Source organism: Bos mutus, chromosome 4 (assembly GCF_027580195.1).
Source record: "Bos mutus isolate GX-2022 chromosome 4, NWIPB_WYAK_1.1, whole genome shotgun sequence".
In the NCBI taxonomy this organism is placed as follows: Eukaryota; Metazoa; Chordata; class Mammalia; order Artiodactyla; family Bovidae; genus Bos; species Bos mutus.
The window spans coordinates 78,704,527-78,726,105 of NC_091620.1; the positions used below are offsets into that span (position 1 = coordinate 78,704,527).

At 35.8% G+C, this 21,579-nt stretch overlaps 1 protein-coding gene across 11 annotated transcripts in view; it reads left to right on the forward strand.

The window, feature by feature from the left end:
* LOC102266138 (platelet glycoprotein 4) overlaps positions 1-21,579 on the forward strand; it is a 91,238-nt gene that overhangs the window by 38,956 nt on the left and 30,703 nt on the right. For 3 of the 11 annotated variants that reach the window (XM_070369696.1, XM_070369697.1, XM_070369692.1), the window contains exons 2-3: positions 17,605-17,690; positions 19,096-19,303. In XM_070369696.1, coding sequence (XP_070225797.1) covers positions 19,184-19,303 — 120 coding nt within the window. In that variant the 5' untranslated portion in view covers positions 17,605-17,690; positions 19,096-19,183. Of the gene's footprint in view, positions 1-46; positions 347-8,364; positions 8,503-12,306; positions 12,441-16,357; positions 16,463-17,604; positions 17,691-19,095; positions 19,304-21,579 lie in introns of those variants that run through there. The other 8 variants (XM_070369698.1, XM_070369690.1, XM_070369693.1 and 5 more) reach the window with 7 other exon arrangements.

A 21,579-nucleotide genomic window follows, 5' to 3' on the forward strand; every position in this document is an offset into this window, starting at 1 on the left:
AACTAGCAGGGCCAGTAGAGTCATTTGAGGGTGACATTCCACAGCAATTCAGATTCCGTAACTTGCTGTTTACCTAAATCACAACCTCCTAACAAAGTGACGTTCGGGAATCTGTTAAGAGGATGCACGATTTGAGTCCTTGGTTGCCTTTTGGAGAACACTGAGGATGACAGACACTTTCATAAAGACAAGGCTGATGTTACCTAAACCTACTTAAGAACTGGAAGATTTGTTTCTACTTAACCTAAGGTAAATTCCTTTATCCAAGCCATCGTCAATGCCCCTTAATGTGAAGCAAACTTTAATGTGGTTACTCACACGTGAGTGCTAAAATGAAGTTTAATAGGTAAGTTGAACTTCTCTTTTACTTAAAATTTATTAAATTTTGTGCAGATACTAAGGGGAAAGTGTTACTGTATCCCTGACTAGTTGTCATTTGCTTCATTTAAGCAGCTAATCAAATGTGTCACAGAGAAACATGCAGGACAATTGCAGGGTTCTGCTAATTTAGAATTCTGGATTTTTATGAAATTTACCTTATGCATTAAACAGTACTAGTCTTCCATTTTTATTATGTTTAGGTTTTCATGTTTATAATTTACAGAATACAGTCATGAAAATAAAATATATAGAAATAATTTTAAATGATTTATAACATTTCCAGGAAAATATTTGCTTCCAGAAGTTTTATTACATATATTAGATAGATATACACTCTATATTTGGGTGTGCATGTATGTTACAGGAATTGGTTTGTTTTTACAAACTATTATACGAAGCTTTGTTCAAAATGAATAATACTATTAGAGTAAGATGTTCCAACTTTGAATACTTATGGATTCTTCAAAATCTTAATACATTTCAAGTTCTCCGAAGAAGTTTATTTGAGAAGTAGCACTCTAATCCAAACTCTTTGGTCTCTTGAAAGACAGAAAACTCAGGCTTTACCACAAGCAGATCTTCTCCTTAAGTCTCTGAGAACAAATCTGGGAAAATGATGATTTGATTTGACTGTGATGGGCTTCCCTGGTGGCTCAAATGGTAAAGAATCTGCCTGCTATTCTGGAGACCTGGGTTGGGAAAATCCCCTGGAGAAGGGAATGGCCACCCACTTCAGTATTCTTGCCTGGAGTATCCCATGGTGGAGGAGTCTGGCAGGCTACAGTCTAGGGGTCACAAAGAGTTAGACATGACTGAGTGACTAACACTTTCACTTTAGGGTTTGATAGACTGTTTAATACTGCTGTGCCACTTGAATGCAAGGTTTGTACTAAATGTTTTTTCGAAGTGTCAGGGCAGAAGGGTCAAACTTTTCCATTTCAAGCGAACAGAAAAACAAAGGCATTAGGAATGTACTATTTTCTATGTGGTGATTTCTAAAATTATTATTATATGACATGCTTCTTAGAAAGTATTTTCTCAGCTTTAAGAAGGAATTTGATTATGCTTCCCTGTCCCTGGAAAATGTGTGTGTGCGTGTGTGCGCATATGTGTATTCATGTATGAGTTTAACTCTTTCAGGAGTCTGACACCCAAGTGTTGTATATCTCCAAATTTAACAGATTATCAGTTGGCACAGACATTAACAAAATTGTTAAAAAGACGGACTAGAGTATGGTTGTCTCGTTTTTAGTAAATGGAACAAAATTACTGTTCTCATTATCCATCTAATTTCTTTCCTGGTTTTAAACATTCATCATGGCTCTTCAACTTTTTTTTTTCTGCTGGTAGTTAAAAAGAGTGAAAAAAACCCTTTAGCATTTTAAAGCATATCATTTTGATCAAGCCATCAGCCACTGTGAATATGTAAATTGATTCTCTAACTCTTCTTAAAATTATTTTATTTTCTTTTTAAGATCCTACAGGGACTATTTATAATGTAGAAGACATTTCTCAAAAGAAAACTTTGTTGTACCCTTAATTCAAAGAATTTAGTATTTCTGCCACTTGAAATTACAAATTAATTGCTCATATAATTTTTTCAATCTGACACTGTTTAACTAAATACTATATTTTGTTATTGATTATTGATTTTTTCCCCCTACTATTTCATAACACCAAGTTTTGAGGCCAAGCTATCCTCTTACTTGAAGATTTCTGCTGTTCCCTCCTAATTATTTCCCTTCCACTGTGTGAACACAAATTGTACTGACAACTATGCAAATCTTAACACTTTAAGTTTCTTAGTATTGTTTAAATGTTGACATTTCTCCACTTCCTCAGAGAGTTAAGTCAGCTTTGCAAACAGTTCAAATAAAGATTAGATCTGCCAACATTTTTAGGCCTGTGGAATTTACATATTTATATGGCCCTGCCCATATGAGAACTATCCAGATATAGAGAGGTGTTCTCTCTTTATACACGGCTCCTACCATGGCTTCTAGGAAACATAGGGGAAAATTTACATCATGAATGCAGTAGGTTTGTCAATACTTTGATCGTGTGCTTTGATTCATCAGATGATGTAGCTTAAGTCTAAACTTTAATGACCCAGATATTCCACATTATCCTTAATGTTGTCCTTTGAAATTTTCCTTTAAATGTGATATTAAAAACTTCCATTTTAATCTCTTAAGCTTTCACTGGCATTATCATGTCTATGTCTTATGCATGTAATAGTCTCTTTAAATTATGAACATACGTATTTCATTCCTGTATGTGAAGCCCCACCTCATCGTATAAAACAGATAGAACCTGTCATTGGTTTAATACTTCCATAATGACCAGGGCAGCAATTGGCAAAATAGATATCTATTTGTGTAGCACACATAACCATGTGGTGCTATACATGTACATAAATATGTGTGTGTGTAAATCTCCATGGTTAGCTATCCCAAGGATTAAAGTGATAAATCAAATTTTGCCTTATGGTTTTACACTGGTAACTAAAGTTTTAAGATACTTTACAGTGTATCTGTGCAGTATTATGTGTTATAGGTCTTCAGAATGAATTTTATTTTTTGAGTTAATTTCAAAATAATTCTGTTAACTGTTAATTACAGAATACTTTCACTGTTCACTCCTTATTTATTGTACTTAGATATCATTTTTTTATATTAGCTATTTAAAATTGTTATTCAGCTTGAACAAATGTGCTGAAAAGAATATGCAAATTAGGTATTGATCAAGAACTCATATATATACACACACACACACAAACACATTTTTCTTTCAGAAAAGACTATAGGCGCTTTAGTCAGTCTATATGGGTTTTAATTATTATGGCATATAGTAGCTGTGTGACCTCAACTAGTTGTCTAAAAACATAGCAAGGTTGTATCATAGGTCAATAAGATAACTTATATGAGACACTTATTTCAACAACTGGCAGATAAGCCCTCAATACATGTTAACTCTGTTATTGCATATCATCATAATTTATAAGTCTTTGCTTAACCATATAATCTAGAATTGTAACACACATGATACTAAAATTCTTTTCATTTGCTGAACTGTTAAAAAAAAAAGAGGGTCAGTTAAAAGTTTTTATCTACTACATAGAACCTGTATAAAGCTTTACAAATCTGCCGTATGACTTGTCAGCTTGAGGCTGTAGGTAGGTTCTGGAGTTACTCTCTTTGACAAGAAAGGAAATGAGAAATATGACTGTGGGCTGCTCATTCACAAAACCTATTATTGTTGTTATTAACAGAGCTGTGGTCAGAACTTGGGCCATGCCATGCAATTCCTCTTCTGCTATGCATCCATTGTATGCCTCTCAGATATGTTGCAATATTTATAGTTACTCAATGTACTTCACTCTTCCTCTTTTACTTCACAAGTGTTACATGCCATGAATCAGCTAATCTAGAAATATGTTCTAAAGGATTTTTGAAACCATAGAAATGCTAGAATAAAGTCCATTATTTTTCCTATTTTTGGAGAAAGCATTTCAAAGCATGACATAATACTTAAAAGGGAATTACTGTGAAAGTTAACGGCATAAAAATGGAAATTTTCAGTAATTTAAAAATTCAATAAAGTTTAGTCAAAAAACTTAAAAAAAAAATTGTCAAATGTCAGAAGACTGGTTATTTCCTTACTAGCTAATAAGGAAAAGCTATCACAAATGTTTAAAAATATAAATGCTAGTATGCTTTAGACAATTGGTGAAACTTCACTCAAATATTTAGCAATAAAATAAGTACTTATTATAAAGAAAGTTTACTATGAGCCAGTGTGACCGACGGAGAAGGCAATGGCACCCCACTCCAGTACTCTTGCCTGGAAAATCCCATAGACGGAGGAGCCTGGTAGGCCGCAGTCCGTGGGGTCGCTGAGAGTCGGACACGACTGAGCGACTTCACTTCCACTTTTCACTTTCATGCATTGGAGAAGGAAATGGCAACCCACTCCAGTGTTCTTGCCTGGAGAATCCCAGGGACGGCGGAGCCTGGTGGGCTGCCGTCTATGGGGTCGCACAGAGTCGGACACGACTGAAGTGACTTAGCAGTAGCAGCAGTGTGACCGATGTATGAAGATGGGCCTTTTCACATATTGTTGTATACATGTATGAACAGAAATTTGGTAAAACTCCCCTTGCCAAAACAAGTACATACTTCTCACCCAGAAATTTCACTTTCTGCCCTTTATTAGTGTCCTAGCACAGTAAACAAAATTATATATGTACATACACTTTTAGCATTGCTTTTGTAAGATCAAAGAACAATTTGGTTAGCCAAAAGTTTGTTTAGGTTCTTCCATCACATGTGTATGTTCAGTCATGTCCAACTCTTTGAGACCCCATGGACTGTAGCCTGCCAGGCGCTTCTGTCCATGGGATTCTCCATGCAAGAACACTGGATTGGGTTGCTATTTCCCCCTCCAGGGGACCTTCCTGACACAGGGATTGAATCCGTGTCTCCTATGTCTCCTACATTGGCAGGCAGATTCTTTACTCTGAGCCACCAGGGAAGAAAGGTGTAACAGAATGGAAAAAGAAAAATCGAAAGTTCTATTACATATGATATTGGTCATTTAAAAGACAATGGTACATTTTTAGGACTATTTTTTCAATAATTGAGAAAGAAAAAAGAGAGTTAACACTATCAATGATATGAAAAGATCTCCAAGTCCCTATTAAAGAGACAAGTTGTAGAAAGTGTGATTCAGTATATATGGTTTAGTCCATATGTGTGTGTGTGTGTATGTGTGTGTTATAAACTTTTAAGTTTATACTTAGGAAATCAGTAAAATGATGACTGTATGCTGTGTGTTTATACTTATAAGTTTATAACATACAGAAGTGTATACATATAAGTTTATATATATATATATATATATAAGTTTAAAATTTATAAAATTCCTAGGTGGTAGTGACATACCTAACATTGGTCACTTCTGAGGAATAAAATTGATGCTTGAATGAGACTTCTCATTTTATACCTTTTTATAATATTCAATATTTTTTACTTGTCCATATTACCTTAATGAATTCCCTAAAATAAAAATTTGCTTAATAGAAAATGATCACCATACCAATTATTTATCAAACAAATACTATATATGTCAAGAACTGCACTGAGTTCGTCACATTACTACTCTCACCTTTGCAACAATTCTGAGAGGGAGCTATTTCCACTATGACTTAGGTAAAGTAGTAGTAACAAGTCACACACTGTAGGAAGGGATGAATTCCAAATTCTGAGTTAGGTCCATTTACTTCCATAGCACATGCCCTTCATCTCAAAGCACTGTATATCTGTGGTATGAACAAATATATAATAACCTCTTATTTCTGGCCATTCTCATTTCTTTCAAAAATATTATTGTGGTTATGACAATCATGTGTGTCTAGTCATTCAACCGATTACCAGCTATGAGCCTGCTCTGTGCTCCTGGGGCTTCAGCAGTGCAATAAACAGACGAGGGTCTCTCATTCCATGGAGTCAACATTCTAGCAAATGCAGAGAAAGGACCAAAAAAAAAAAAGTCAAATGCTTGTCTGATGGTGCTGTGTGATCTCCAGTAATCAGAGCAGAAGGGAGAAAGGGACGATGACTTGAGGAGAAGGGAAGCACTTCGTTGCCTCACAGTCAGGCGGCTGTCAAGTGCTGCACACAGTCCATCTCAGTTAGTCTGTATTATGATCTCTTAGTTTTCTCCATTTTTTGATTAAGAAAGTAAGAATAAATTGTTAGTTAACTCCTAATCCCCAGTCAATATAGCTAGTGGTAGTACATCGCAAGTCACTGTAGTCTGTCTGATTCCAAATTCTAAGTGATCTTCCAGGTAAAAAGTTTGCAAAGCACTGTGCCTAAGCTGACTTGGCATACCGACAGTTTGAGCTTTCATTCTGCTACATCTGTCTAGTGTTCTAGTGGACTTAGAGAAGGTAAGGTATACGCTCGTATAAAAATACCCCTTAAAATTATTGCATATACATAATCTTGTAAAAATGAAAACCCCAGCATGCATTACTGAGAAATGGGTGTAGCAGTTTTCTGCCTTGTTGTTCAAGGTGAACATTTTGCTCAAAATACAGACATATGATTACAGATTTTACTTGGCTCTGGGTTTCCTGTGTCTTCCTGTATCAGGAACAGTTGTGCACAGTATTAAAACAGTTAACAGCTGCCTCTGGGAATGCAAATTTGATCCTTTGGGCTGCTCATGGGAAAGTGTGACATTTTCCTCTCCAAAGACAAAGAATTTAGATGTCATTAGACTACTGATTAAATAGTAATTCAAGTAAATTCAGTGTCAGCTTAGGTATCAATTTTACAGGTATTTTTTCTGAAATATCTAACTCTAACAATGTTCATTTTTTATATAATTTAATTATCCTTTCAGTGCATTTAAGATAGGCTGTTTAAAATAGCATCTGAACTTCTGTGTTGGTGGGCTATTTCTGAATTGTCACATTGGAGGGTATTTGTGTACATGTGTACTTGTGTATATTTGTGAGAATTAAGGCTGAGAAGGAAATGTTATCAAAGCAGCTTAAATACAATAAAATAGATATTCATAATCAAAATAATTATTAAACTAGCCTTTATATTACCTTTTTCATAGTATAACAAAGATAAAATGTCACAGCGATAAGGGAATCATCTTTTTAAATTATCTAAAATCTTTATTCTTTTTAAATGAAAAGCATAAATCATAATGAGATTACACAAGGCCATTTCTACTTTATCCTAATTAAGTGATACTTGGAAAAACAAAATCCCAATATAACGAAAGACCTCTATAACATTAATTTTTAAATAAATTTGTCTATAAAAATATCCTGGAAAAAGAAAGCAATGCTCAAGGTAAAACATTGCTTTGGGTTCCTTTCCAGTTGTATTGTACAGCTAGCAAATGAAAGAATACAACACATGCCTAGACACAACACCACAAACAGCCCAGTGAGCACTGGCTTAAACATGATCTAATGAAGTAAATGTATTTCTGCCTGTTATTGTTATGCTGCTGTCTTTCAACACTGAGTTAGAGGCATTTATTCATCTGGTCTGTCTGACAGATAACAGTTTAACCTGAAGATTTTTATTTTCCCTGTAGGATTCTGAGAATTTCTTTCTAAGAATGGGATTTTAACATGCGGGTCTTTTCTCCCCAGAAGTTTAAGGCCTTCTTTTTTGACGAAATTTTAAAATAATGCCTTCTTTTAAAAGTAACTTCATTATATACTTTTACTATTTAGGATGGCTTTTAATATGAAATTTTATTTAAATATTATTTAAAATTGTCTTTTTATCTAAAGAGATCTAAGAGAAATACAACTTCTTGGTTTTCATAGAAGGATTTTGCTCTGCTCATGAAATTTCTGTAAGACTAACAGAAAATAATAAATAGTGAAGACCCTCCAGTTAGAACAGTAGGCTATTTCCTTTTTTAAAGTCTGTTTGTCATCCCTGTTAATTGACAAAGTCCAACTGTTTTCAAAATCATTAGGCTTGACACACTTTGGATAAATGATGCATAGAAAGTATATTTTATTTAAACTTCCTGAAATAGGTGTTTCAAGCAGGAAAGTGAGTCCGGTAATTCTTCCCAATTTACATTTTCCATCCCCGAGCCCATTTTATCATCTGGAATAATGACTGTATTAATATAATAAAAGAGTATATGAAAGGCTGCTCAGCAAGTTAGCTCCTTTTGTCTCTGGCCTCTGACTTACTTGGATGGGAAAATGGCCAAAAGAAAAAAAAAAAAAAAAAGACAGCAGAGGATCTCAGATATAGGTACTAGGTCCACACGATAATATAAAAACAGACCCTTAAGATCTATCACACCCCTCGCACACAATCTAAGTGGGAAGTGTGCAGTTTCCTTTTTTTTTTTTAAACTCCTTTTGGAACAAACCACTCACTGGGATCTGACTGACGTTGCCTTTCTCTCTTTTTTTTTTTCTTAAAGCATATTTAAACTCACACACTTTTTCTAATGAGGATTTCGGTGTAGGGTTTTCTGCAGGACACCATTTGGTCCTACTAAGAACTGACTGTTCAAATGTTGGAACATTTGATCGGAAAATACTTCTTAGTCTTTTTAAAGGTAAGTCATACTGATTTTTTTTAAATTTCTGTCTCCTAAATGACAGGAGATGACACTACTATATACACACCCTTAAAGTTATATAGAACAGCAGCAGTAAGCAGGAACTGTTTTTTGAAATCATTAGGCTTTTCCTAAAAGCTAGGTTTGTGCTGTTTCCAAAGTTATCAACCTTACCTTTTATGTTTAAGAAATACTAAAACTTTGTCCAATAATCAGTATCATGTTGCTACTTGATGTTTAAAACCTTATGTTTATGCATAAACAGCTTTTGTTAAAATGATGTACTATCCAATTTTGTTACTTTAGAACTTTTATTGTCTACTCAGGGTATTTATGCATGGTTTTTAATTTAAATTATGAATGAAAATCAACATAAATAACAATCAGTTTAGTAAGATTAGTTGTTAAAATTCACTTGACACTCTTATGCCAACATGCTTTCTAATATGCAATTCTTCAGTACTTACTATTTTAGAGAGCCTTTGATTTATTCAATCTTCTAGTTTTTAATGTCACAATATTTTGGTGAACCTGACTTTGTCTACATGGTTAACAGCAGTGTATATTTTGGGTATATTCCTCTTCAGCATTTTTAAAAAATTCATTCTCACTGAATTTTACTTGCTGCTGGGAATGGTAAATTATATTAATTCAAATGATTTTTATTTATATAACTGTATAAATTATATAAAATTTGGTAATATAATTTTTTAATTGAAGTTTTTGTGTTTTTAGGAAACTTATTACAAATACCAGCAAATTATTTTCTTGAATGATAATAATAAATTACAAATCATTCTGGAGAAATTAAAAGTTATAAATTAATTATAGTAAGTGAACTCATACATAACTGTAAATGGCATAAATTCTCTAAAGTAAATTTCAAACAGTTTCTAGAATCATCAAGTAACATATTGAAAAATGTTTTTAAAATCTTTGCATGCACTTTTCAATTCTTTAGTGTGTAGTTTTAAATTAGTTAAGAAAAAACAGTGCTCTTAATATTCAATCAAAAAATAACCAAAATAATTTTTTTCAAAACTTTTGTTACATAGAGAGTCCAGTGGTCCACTGGATTTCATGAGAGAAAAAAAATACACAGAAATTTGTTTCATTTACCAGAATCATTACAAGACCAGAACAATAAATTAAATACACAAATATCAGATAGAAGTAAACTGAGAGGAATAAAATATAATTAGAGAGGTACTAGACAGAATGCACTGAAAATTTTGGAATTTATCTTGGGAGTTATAGTTGCAACACTATAGGCAAAAATCTTGTGGATTCTTTCTTCCTTAAAGAACTGATTCTGTAACTATTTTCTGATTTTAATCACAAGGTATTTTTTAATTCAGTGGCCCAAGTCATGGCTGAAAGTTTTGAGGAATTATTCTAACCTAGGAGTTGATTTTTCATTTACATAATATTCTAAACCCCTGTATACTTAAGAATAAGCCATCTCAGCAGATTTTATTGTATTCTAAGAGTTTTGGAAATGATCATTTATTATTTATGAAAAAGACACATTTAGTAGAATTTTTAAAAATACTTGGCCAATTCACAATAATATTTTACTGTTATGTTATAGTTCAATATATTTCCTATATTTCAAATAACATAACAGGTGCTATGATAGGAAATTTTATTCATTCTCACTGAATTTTACTTGACATTTATAACCATATATGCTGTATATATATCCATTTTAGAGAAAACTGAGCCACAGAGAAACTATAATGTTAGCCTGAGAATAAAACCTAAATTACTTGAATTCAAAGCCCAGAATAATAACTATTGAAAATCTTATACTATCTTTCTGTTCATAGTAAGAGTTGGGTTGGGGAAAAAGAAACAATAGTGTTTCTATCAGGATTCAAAAATCAAGAATGGTTCTAGATGATTCTATTTAAACTGATAAGACTCTAAAAGAATCATTTCAAATCTACAGTAATCTCTATAATCAAGTACTCTAAAACTTACTCCAAAAGACTGGTGTGTTTCTAGAAGAACATTTAATGTGATACTGAAGTCAATGTAATCACTGTTTTAAGTATTTTAAGATTACCACAAAAATAAAAGTTGTTATATTTGAAAGGCATAATTTAGTGAAGTGTATTATATTATGATATCTATACATTTTCTATTATATATATTTACCTCCATATATTCTGATAGGATGGAAATGCCCATATACATTAAAAAGATTATGGTAACTTCAATAAGAGAAGATGATGACGATTTCCGAATGTAGTTATTTAAACATTTTCCACAGAGCCCTAGGGTTCTGTGGGGATGACTCAGAGCCCAACTGAGATGTGACTAGAAAGGGAAAGGGCCACAGTTCCTGCCCACTTTGATCAGAATAGTTCTTCTTTTAACTACCTTCATATGCTGCGATTGCAGGTAAAGTAAGTACTAATCTAGTGACCTTCTGTATTCACTTGATGAAACACAACCAGATCTAAATAACTGATTTAACCAGCTTGATATGAATCTGCATCTTGCTCATGTCTAGGGAATCGTGGCTTTGAAAACACACCTAGATATCGTGTAAATTAAGAGTGTGAAAAGGAACTTAATTTGGAAAGCTAATTTTCACATTCAACCTGTTGTTGAATTAATCGCCCCCAAACTCCAAACCTGGGTTTTTTTTGGCAAATACTGTATTTGGTGAGGAAAAGGTTGTGTATTAAAAGAATTACTTGTGTGTCCAGTAGAAAACAGAGATGTGATCTGGTTTCCTATTCTGATGAAAAGCAGAAGGAAGGCTTATGGATAGAATAGGAAATTTGAGATATTCACTCATGAGTCAGAAAATGTCATCCAAGTCCTGGCATTCATTCATAGCACAAGTATGTAATATGAATCTGTTTTAAAGTTTCACAGTTCGCATCCTAGGAAACCATACCTCTTGGCCATGCCTTTTTCTGGGTGGAGTTTCCAAGTAAACACAGCTCTATACACAGATGAAAATAGTCACAAATTCTCTGGGAAGTTTCTCGGCTATTCTGACCTACTTATGTGGACACTTAAAGCTTAGTCTCAGTTCCGACCACCAGGTTTCCAACATAATGGAAAGGCATAACACTCATAAGTTCATCTAGAAACACACTGTTGACTTGACAGCAAGAAAATAAACAGCCCACATGTAGTTACGTTCACAAACTCTACAAAAAGAGTAGGATTTATGGTCTGTGAACTGACAGGACACAGACAAGAAAGGTATGGGATTAGTGGGATCTTACAATGTCTTTATTTTCTCATCTTTCTTCTTGTAAGTCTCAAAAATAAGTTTTCTTTCCTGTATATGTGAATTTTTTGTTTTCTAAATTGAAGTACTTTAAGCAAGCAGCTTACTCCTTGGAAGGAAAGTTATGACCAACCTAGATAGCATATTCAAAAGCAGAGACATTACTTTGCCAACAAAGGTCCGTCTAGTCAAGGCTATGGTTTTTCCAGTGGTCATGTATGGATGCGAGAGTTGGACTGTGAAGAAAGCTGAGTGCCGAAGAATTGATGCTTTTGAACTGTGGTGTCAGAGAAGACTCTTCAGAGTCCCTTGGACTGCAAGGAGATCCAACCAGTCCATTCTAAAGAAGATCAGTCCTCAGTGTTCATTGGAAGGACTGATGCTAAAGCTGAAACTCCAATACTTTGGTTGCCTCATGCAAAGAGTTGACTCATTGGAAAAGACTCTGATGCTGGGAGGGATTGGAGGCAGGAGGAGAAGGGGACGACAGAGGATGAGATGGCTGGATGGCATCACTGACTCGATGGACATGGGTTTGGGTGAACTCTGGGAGTTGGTGATGGACAGGGAGGCCTGGCGTGCTGCGATTCATGGGGTCGCAAAGAGTCGGACACGACTGAGCAACTGAACTGAACTGGACTGAAGCAAGCAGTAAATTATTATTTCTAATGAAGAAATAAGGGTAAGAATAAAATTTAACCTAAAATTAGCAAATAAAATAAATTTTATTATGAAAGAATCTATATAACTAAGAAAACCAAGTGTGCAAAATGCAAATTTTATCTGCTCTAAATAGCTACATCTGAGAGAACAGTGGAGACAGACTACACTTTATAAAGCTGTTATTGAGTACAGCATGCTGAGTAACCTGAACTTTTCTCATGTATTCAGTGCACATCCTATTTAATTTGTTGGTTCCTCCTTTGCTTCAGGTGAATAAAACTACAGTGGCACGTATGCTCGGTCGCTAAGTCCTGCCTGACTCTTTGCAACAACCCCATGTACTGTAGCCCGCTAGGCTCCTCTGTCCAATGGGATTTTTCAGGCAAGAATATTGGAGTAGGTTGCCATTTCCTTCTCCATGGGATTTTCATGACCCTGGGATTAAATCCACACCTCCTGCATTGGCAGGCAGATTCTCTACTACTGAGCCTCCTGGGAAAGCACAAATTACAGCTGACCCTTGGACACAATAGGTTTGAACTTTGCCAGTCCACTTTTATGGAGTATCTTTTGAATAAATACTACAGTACAACCTGATCCAATATATGCAGTTGGTTGGATACCACAGGTAAGCTGATGGTATAGTTATATGTGGATTTTCCACGCCTGCATTGTCCATAACCTCTCTACGTTGTTCAAGGGTCAACTTGTATTTGTAATTTTGCGGTGAGAAGACAATGGCACCCCACTCCAGTACTCTTGCCTGGAAAATCCCAGGGATGCGGGAGCCTGGTAGGCTGCAGTCCATGGGGTCGCTAAGAGTCAGACACGACTGAGTAACTTCACTTTCACTTTTCACTTTCATGCATTGGAGAAGGAAATGGCAACCCACTCCAGTGTTATTGCCTGGAGAATCCCAGGGTCGGTGAAGCCTGGTGGGCTGCCGTCTATGGGGTCGCACAGAGTTGAACACGACTGAAGCGACATAGCAGCAGCAGCAGTATGAAGCATAAGCTTGAAGTATGATTACAATAACAATACTTACTCATGGTGACAAGGCACTGAAGCGTGATAAACCCAAGACCCTCAGTGGGTGCCTGAACCTAGAGATAGCACCAAACCCTAAGTAGTAAAATCTAAGATTTTACTTTCTAGGATTCAGTTAGCTTCAGTTGACCGCTTTTGACTGTGGATAAGTGAAACCATGGAAAGCAAAGCCATTGATAAAGAAAGATTGCTGCTAAGTCACTTCAGTCGTGTCCAACTCTGTGCAACCCCATAGACGGCAGCCCACCAGGCTCCTCTGTCCATGGGATTCTCCAGGCAAGAACACTGGAGTGGGTTGCCATTTCCTTCTCCAATGCATGAAAGTGAAAAGTGAAAGTGAAGTCGCTCAGTCGTGTCCGACTCTTAGCAACCCAATGGACTGCAGCCTACCAGGCTCCTCAGTCCATTGGATTTTCCAGGCAAGAGTACTGGAGTGGGGTGCCATTGCCTTCTCCAAAGAAGGATTACATTTATATAAAATATCTTGCCTATTTTTAGAGGGGAAAAAAAAAAAACTTGCACCAAGATAACGAAATAAGCTGGTCAAAAAGTTCATAAAGTCAATCTCTTTCTGTCAAAAATATCAGTACATGTATGCAGGAATGTGAGTCACACTACTATCTTTGCTTAGATATCATCCAGACCAGTGTTAGACTAGTAACTGTCTAAGCATGCAATTTAGCAGAATAAATCATTGACACTTCTGTTTTCTGATGAACTTGATTCAACAGCACTGGGCTGTGTGCACTATCTCACTTCAGTTTTGAGTTCAAAGCAGACAGAGTCTAGGCAGTACCCAGGTCTACCGATAACTTGACATCTCTGGGCACAGGGTCCTTGGATGGCATAATAATGAGCTTTCATGAGCGACTTCACTTTCACTTTCATGTATTGGAGAAGGAGATGGCAACCCACTCCAGTATTCTTGCCTGGAGAATCCCAGGGATGGGGGAGCCTGGTGGGCTGCCATCCGTGGGGTCGCACAGAGTCGGACATGACTGAAGTGACTTAGTAGTAGTAGCATGTTTAGAGAGGAAGGCGCTAAAGAACACATTGGGTCATCCAGCAGATTTTGGGGGACTTTTTGCCCCTCGGGACTCTTCCCTATAGTCCATGGGACTGCTTAAAGAAAGGGTAATGATTCTGGGAAAGGTCAGATAGATTCTCAACTAGGTGATGGCACAGAATCTGGGAACAGACAAATAACACACACCTATATCCATTTCAGAAATAAAAGATCTGTAATTTTAAAATCATTTTATATTCCATCTGACATAAAACTGCAAAGGACATTAATATTGAATAATTTTGTGGCATTTATGTAGAAAATACCTTTCCAAAAGAGATGATTGAGTTGTATTCCTGATGTTATATAAATGAAACTAGAATTTGACCCTCAGGATTTCCTGTCCAATTTTTTAATGAATTGCAATCCACAGGTTTCTACAGAGATGCTCCTCAAGCATCCTAAACATGGGACAAAATAGTGCTAGGTGGGATGCAGGAAACCTAGTTAGGAATCAGGGTCTTGGTGGTCCCACAAATGCTGTAATCTAAGTCACTTGGCTTGGTCTTCCATGTAGGGATTTGAGTGAAGAACCAGTTCAGCTGCTTAAATGAAAAAATGGGAGTCTCATCTTATAATCTTACTTTACACATGAAGAAATTGAGGAACAGAGCAATTAAATAGCTTGCCCATGGTCATCTGGCAAGAAAATGGCCAATCACACTTTGGTTTCATCTTGAGTCTCCCACCCTTAATTACAGCAGTTTGGAACCCTGTATTTTGATGTCTACCTCAAATATAACTTACAGATGAGAGCTGGGGAATGGTCTATAAGATGGGCATTCAGTAAAATAGTGCTTGATAAGCTCCCCTGAATATGGTCTCTTACATACAGTAGAGCACACTTGAATGATATTCACAAGTAGAAAAGAGATTCTACTTGAGAATATCTAGTCATTATTATCAAGTTTAAATAATTTATTCCACTGTATTATGACAATCCTACCCAAAGCCATAGGAGGGAGCATGTTATTCTTCATTCTTTGTGTTGAATCATTTCAGTCATGACCAATGTGACCCTATGGAATGTAGCCCGCCAGGCTCCTCTGTCCATGGAATTCTCTAGTCTAGAATACTGGAGTGGGTGGCCATTCCCTTTTCTAGGGGATCTTCCTGACTTCCAGGAAACTAACCTGTGTCTCTTACATCTCCTGCACTGGCAGGCAGGTTCTACCCCCAAGCAATTAATAAAGAAAGGAAAGCTATGCCAAACTTAGTGTACTGAAAAGCAAAGATATCACTTTTCCTACAAAGGTCCATATAGCCAAAGCTATGGTTTTTACAGTAGTCATGTACAGATGAGACAGTCGAACCATAAAGAAGGCCAAATGCCAACAAATTGATGCTTTCAAATTAGGGGGCTGGAGAAGACTCTTGAGAGTCCCTTGGGCTACAAGGAGATCAAACCAGTCAATCCCAAAGGAAATCAACCCTGAATATTCATTGGAAGGATGGGTTGAAGTTCCAATACTTTGGCCACCTAATGTGAAGAGCTGACTAATTAGAAAAGACCCTGATGCTGGGAAAGACTGAAGGCAATAGGAGAAAGGGGTAGCAGAGGATGAGATAGTTGGATAGCATCATGGACTCAATGGATATGAATTTGAGCAAACTCCAGGAGATAGCGGAGGACAGTGGAGCCTGGTGTGCTGCAGCCCATGAGTTGCTAAGAGTTGCTAATGATTTCGCAACTAAACAACAACAACTCAACTTGCTCAGAGACATAAAATTCCACAGGAAAAGTAAATCACTTGTTTAGGCTTGTGTGTTTTGTTTACATTGGGAAAAAACATGTGACATTAATGACTATTCAAACTTCTTAGCCACCAGGACCTCAGTGTGAATCGGTTCGTTCATCCTGATTTACAGTGGATCATCCTAGGTATTTGGTATAAGCGAGTGGAAATCCTGAAGAATGAAAAAAGTTTGTAAGATTTGCCTTTTTCCATTTTTAGGGAAAGTCTTATTCCTTTATTTTCTTAACATTATTCTTAACATTTTCTTAGCTATGCAATTAGTACTTTTAAAAAATTAAATGCTTACTCAAGTGGAAAGAAATACTATTAAAACCATCAGAATGGTACTGTAACCACAACCAAGCCATGGAGGGAAAAATCTGAAACCATAACAAAGTATGATTTTTACTATTATCCTTACAAGACTGACAAAAATATTGTGTGTCCCTCCAATCTGTTGCAATTTTTGTCTTCCTTGGGCAAGGGCATTCTGAAGTAGGGAGTATTTGTTTCCAAGCTACAAAGCACATTCTGTTTATCAATGTCAGGTCAACCCTAGTATAGATTTCCTACTGCAATCAAACTGCTCAAAGAGTATGTTTTAGGTATTTGAATGATAAAGTCTTGTTACCACAGGATCTACTTATTACGCTAAGAATTGTTTTCCAAAGATAAGACTAAGTGAAATACATACTGACACAATCTAGTTGATTTTAACAGAATTGTTATGAATCAGTTTATTGTTGTTGCTGTTTAGTCTCTAAGCATGTCTGATTCTTTGGTACCCTCATTAACTGTAGCCCACCAGGCTCCTCTGTCCATGGGATTTCCCAGGCAAAAATACTGGAGTGGATTGCCATTTGCTTCTCCAGGGGATTGTCCCAACCCAGGGACTCAACCCACATCTCCTGTATTGGCAGCCAGATTCTTTACCACTGAGTCACCAGGGAAGCCCTATGAATCAGCTCCCTACAACAAAAGGAACACTATTGCTCTTGAATATGTTAAAATATATGTATTTCAGGGTAGTAAGAAAGCAATACCTATTACAGAATCTAGATATACTCTACAGTACATATTTTCTTCAAGTTCTGTTCACCTTTAGAAGATATAAAAATCAGTTATTAAAAATAAGTGAAAATATTATGTAAAATATTTCAACGTTTTCAACACAGTTGATAAGAAAGAATTCAAGCATGAAATCAATATCCATGAGAATGGAATTTTCTTTTAACAGTGATTATAATTTTGGTGATATTAGAAAGTAGTGTAGTATTAATTTTCTGACAATGTATTTCCCTAATTTACTCGTGTTTTTTTGTTTTAACTGATAGGTTACCACTGATTAGAAGAACTGACTCCTTCTAAGACTCATCAGATCGTTTACTGTAAAAACTGTATCTTTCTAATTGTGAAAAAGGTAAAGAAAAAATTTTTACCGTTCTTGTTTGGCATTTAGATGGAATAGACTCCAGTCAACCCACATTCAATTTGCAGGAGAATACCAGGTTCAGTTCAGTTCAATTTCATCCAACTTTTTGTGACCCCATGGACCACAGCAAGCCAGGTCTCCCTGTCCATCACCAACTCCCGGAGTCTACCCAAACTCATGTCCATTGAATTGGTGATGCCATCCAACCATCTCATCCTCTGTCATCCTCTTCTCCTGTTCTCAATCTTTCCCAGCATCAGGGTCTTTTCAAATGAGTCAGCTCTCTGCATCAGGTGGCCAAAGTATTGGAGTTTCAGCTTCAGAATCAGTCCTTCCACTAAACACCCAGGACTGATCTCCTTTAGGATGGACTGGTTGGATCTCCTTGCAGTCCAAGGGACTCTCAAGAGTCTTCTCCAACACCACACACAGTTCAAAAGCATCAATTCTTCGGCACTCAGCTTTCTTTATAGTCCAACTCTCACATCCATACATGACCACTGGAAAAACCATAGCCTTGACTAGACGAAGCTTTGTTGACAAAGTAATATGTCTCTGCTTTTTAATATGCTGGCTAGGTTGGTCGTAACTTTCCTTCCAAGGAGTGTCTTTTAATTTCATGGCTGCAATCACCATCTGCAGTGATTTTGGAGCCCCCCAAAATAAAGTCAGTCACTGTTTCCCCATCTATTTGCCATGAAGTGATAGGACCAGATGCCATGATCTTCGTTTTCTGAATGTTGAGCTTTAAGTCAACTTTTTCACTCTCCTCTTTCACTTTCATCAAGAGGCTTTTTGTTCTTCTTCACTTTCTGCCATAAGGCTGGTGTCATCTACATATCTGAGGTTATTGATATTTCTCCTGGCAATCTTGATTCCAGCTTGTGCTTCTTCCAGCATTTCTCATGATGTACTCTGCATATAAGTTAAATAAGCAGGCTGACAATATACAGCCTTGATGTACTCCTTTTCCTATTTGGAACCAGTCTGTTGTTCCCTATGTAGTGCTGTGCAAATGGCTGTGTTTAGGTGGAAAAGCCAGATAGAGGGCAAAAATATCCATGAGTGTCCCAGGCTGACAGAAGGTAGGCATAGGGCAAGAGTACATAAGCATATTCTACATAGATAAGATTTCAGTATGTTAATCATCCACAGAAAAAAAATTAAAGAGGAGAATTTTGAGGAAATGCTCTATGTGATGATATTTATTGTTTCTACCACCGGTAGGTAGGTTTAGTTTAAAAAAAAAAAAAAGATCTAGAAATTTTTCTAAAAAAAAAAAAAATCTGTTTATACCTGGCAAAATGATTTGTTTCAGTTGCGTTTTCCTTGTACTTTGATCTTTTTGTACTGATATTTATGCTTCTGTTTTATGATCTCCTTTTAATGACAGAACCAGACCTCTTGGCAACCACTTTCATCAGACCCGGGAATTGGAAAGAAGCAGGTGCTGAACCTCAGTTTTTCCTTGAACAAGAAACATGGGCTGCAATCGAAACTGTGGGCTCGTTGCTGGTGCTGTCATTGGTGCAGTCCTGGCTGTGTTCGGAGGGATTCTAATGCCAGTTGGAGACATGCTTATTGAGAAGACAATTAAAAAGGTACAAGTGGTATCAAGAATATTTCTTGTCATCCTGATTCAGTCTACCTTGATTTGTGTTTGGCTTAGGGTTCCTGTTTTATATTTCATTATAACCAGCAATTTTGTGTCTAACACAAAGGTGATTTTGAACAACTGAAACTCTACATGATAGAGAAGTAATCAAAGTATGATGTATACTCTGTATGAATGCACTGTCATCTTAAGTCTAAATATTTAATTTCTGATAAAAACTATTATAGGTATGCAGATAAGTAGAAGTTATTCCATTAAATTATGTCCAAAGAGTATGCTGATATGCTTTTCATATGCTTTTGAATGAGAAATGAGTGTTATTTTGTGAGGGTACATTTATAAAAGTAGTTGCCCTTTGGTTACAGTTGATTAAAGAAAAATTGTATATAACTTAAAACTGTGTTTAATATTGACTTAGGAATATTTGGTAAAACTGGTAAATTTTATTTTTGTTTGGTAAACTGTTATATATGTGTATAATATTAATATGATTCTTATAAACATTTCCTACTGATGAAGGTTGATAAGGGACTTTTAGAAAATATTTTCAGAAATGTTATGCAGAACATATCCCAGTATATATATGTACGTATATGTGTGTATATATATGTGTGTGTGCATATATATATATATGTACGTATACAAACAAGTTCACTACAGATTTAACTAAAAATAAAGTGACAATACATAGGCTTTGCACAACAAACGAGAATCTGTCTCTCATCCTAGTTCCTTCTAATTCAGCTTTATACTCACCAACTTTAACTGATAAAGTAAAGGAAGACTAGACATAAGGAGATGTAGATCTGCTGGAGTCCTAAACCAGGGATAGCAAATTCAAATAACTTCAGGGTTTGGTGACAAGCCTTTAAAAAAGCTACCAAGGACAATATAAAAACAAGACAATGACTACTGTGAAGTTACAAGTGTGTGCCCTGCTCAGAGGCATGTATGTTTATTTTTAAAATATAATGCTGGCCAAATAAACTTATCTGAGTGCTAGCCTCAGCTGTCATCCTGGTTCAGATGCCAGTGGTCTAGATGTCAGTAAGCACAATGTACAGAGGAGATCAACAACATACTGGAGTTTCTGTTCTTGTCAAGACCTTTATCTGTCTCATCCATTCACCCATGTTTGACATCCTACTCTTACTAGGAGTTTAAATAATTACAATTATTTTTCACTAAAGCACTGCCTGACTCAATATGAAGATTTAATTTCAAATCTAGTTATCCAGGACAAGAAGTTACTATTTTCCAAAGCTTTTTTGGTTTGTTTTTGTTCAGCTAAATGCTTAGTCTATAAATTAAAAAACTTTTCTGACTGTATTATTATAGCTATTGTCTTAGTACAACAGATTAAGAAATAGGACATTTTTGGTACAGTTTCTATACTTGTATGCTATATTTGCTTAATAACCACACAGGCATTTCTATCTTTTCTCTTGCTAACTGACAGCAAAATTGTAACCTCATGGATTTAACTGGAAATATTATACATTAAATACCATCTGCTTCCTTGGAATTCCCAGTTTTCTTGATATTAATATAGCTGAATAGAGACAGACAGGAGATGGTGAGGTGTGGAGTGTCTAACGTGTTAGAGAGAACTGCTACTGTCCTATATCCTTTCTACTCTATAAACTCATTTCCCTTCTGTATCTGTGGAGTGAGAAAAGGATAAATTTTGACACACAGACTATAATTTTTTATTTAATCTTCAGAAGAGAAAAGCCACAATAATCTTCCAGTTACATCATCTTAGACTAAGATTTGTTTTATTCATACTTGATAATCAGTAGCGAACAGTGATCATCTATTGTTTCTTCTTATTATTCAACAATATTATACATACAGAGTCTCTGTTAGACGTCATGAGAGGCACTAACATCTATTTTAATTGTTTAATATTTATCTCTAAGTTCATATGCCTAATCTTCAGGAAATAAGAGTTTTGAGACATCAAAAATTTGTATAGAGGCTAAGAGAGAATAAATATTTATCTCAAGAAATATAAATTTTAACTGGGAAAAAGCATATTGTAAAAAAAACTACAGAGACTTGTGAAACTCTGTACTTGAATTCTAAAGCATACACTATTTAGAAAGAGAACTTTCACAGAGTATTCAGTAACTTCAGGAAGAAGGTGAGACTTGGATTGGATTTTGAAGTATAAAATTTTGAAAGTCCAAAGAGAGTTCCAATAAAAGTGTCAAGGGACTGCTTGATGCCATGGGGAAAAGTTGTGGACATGCAACTAAA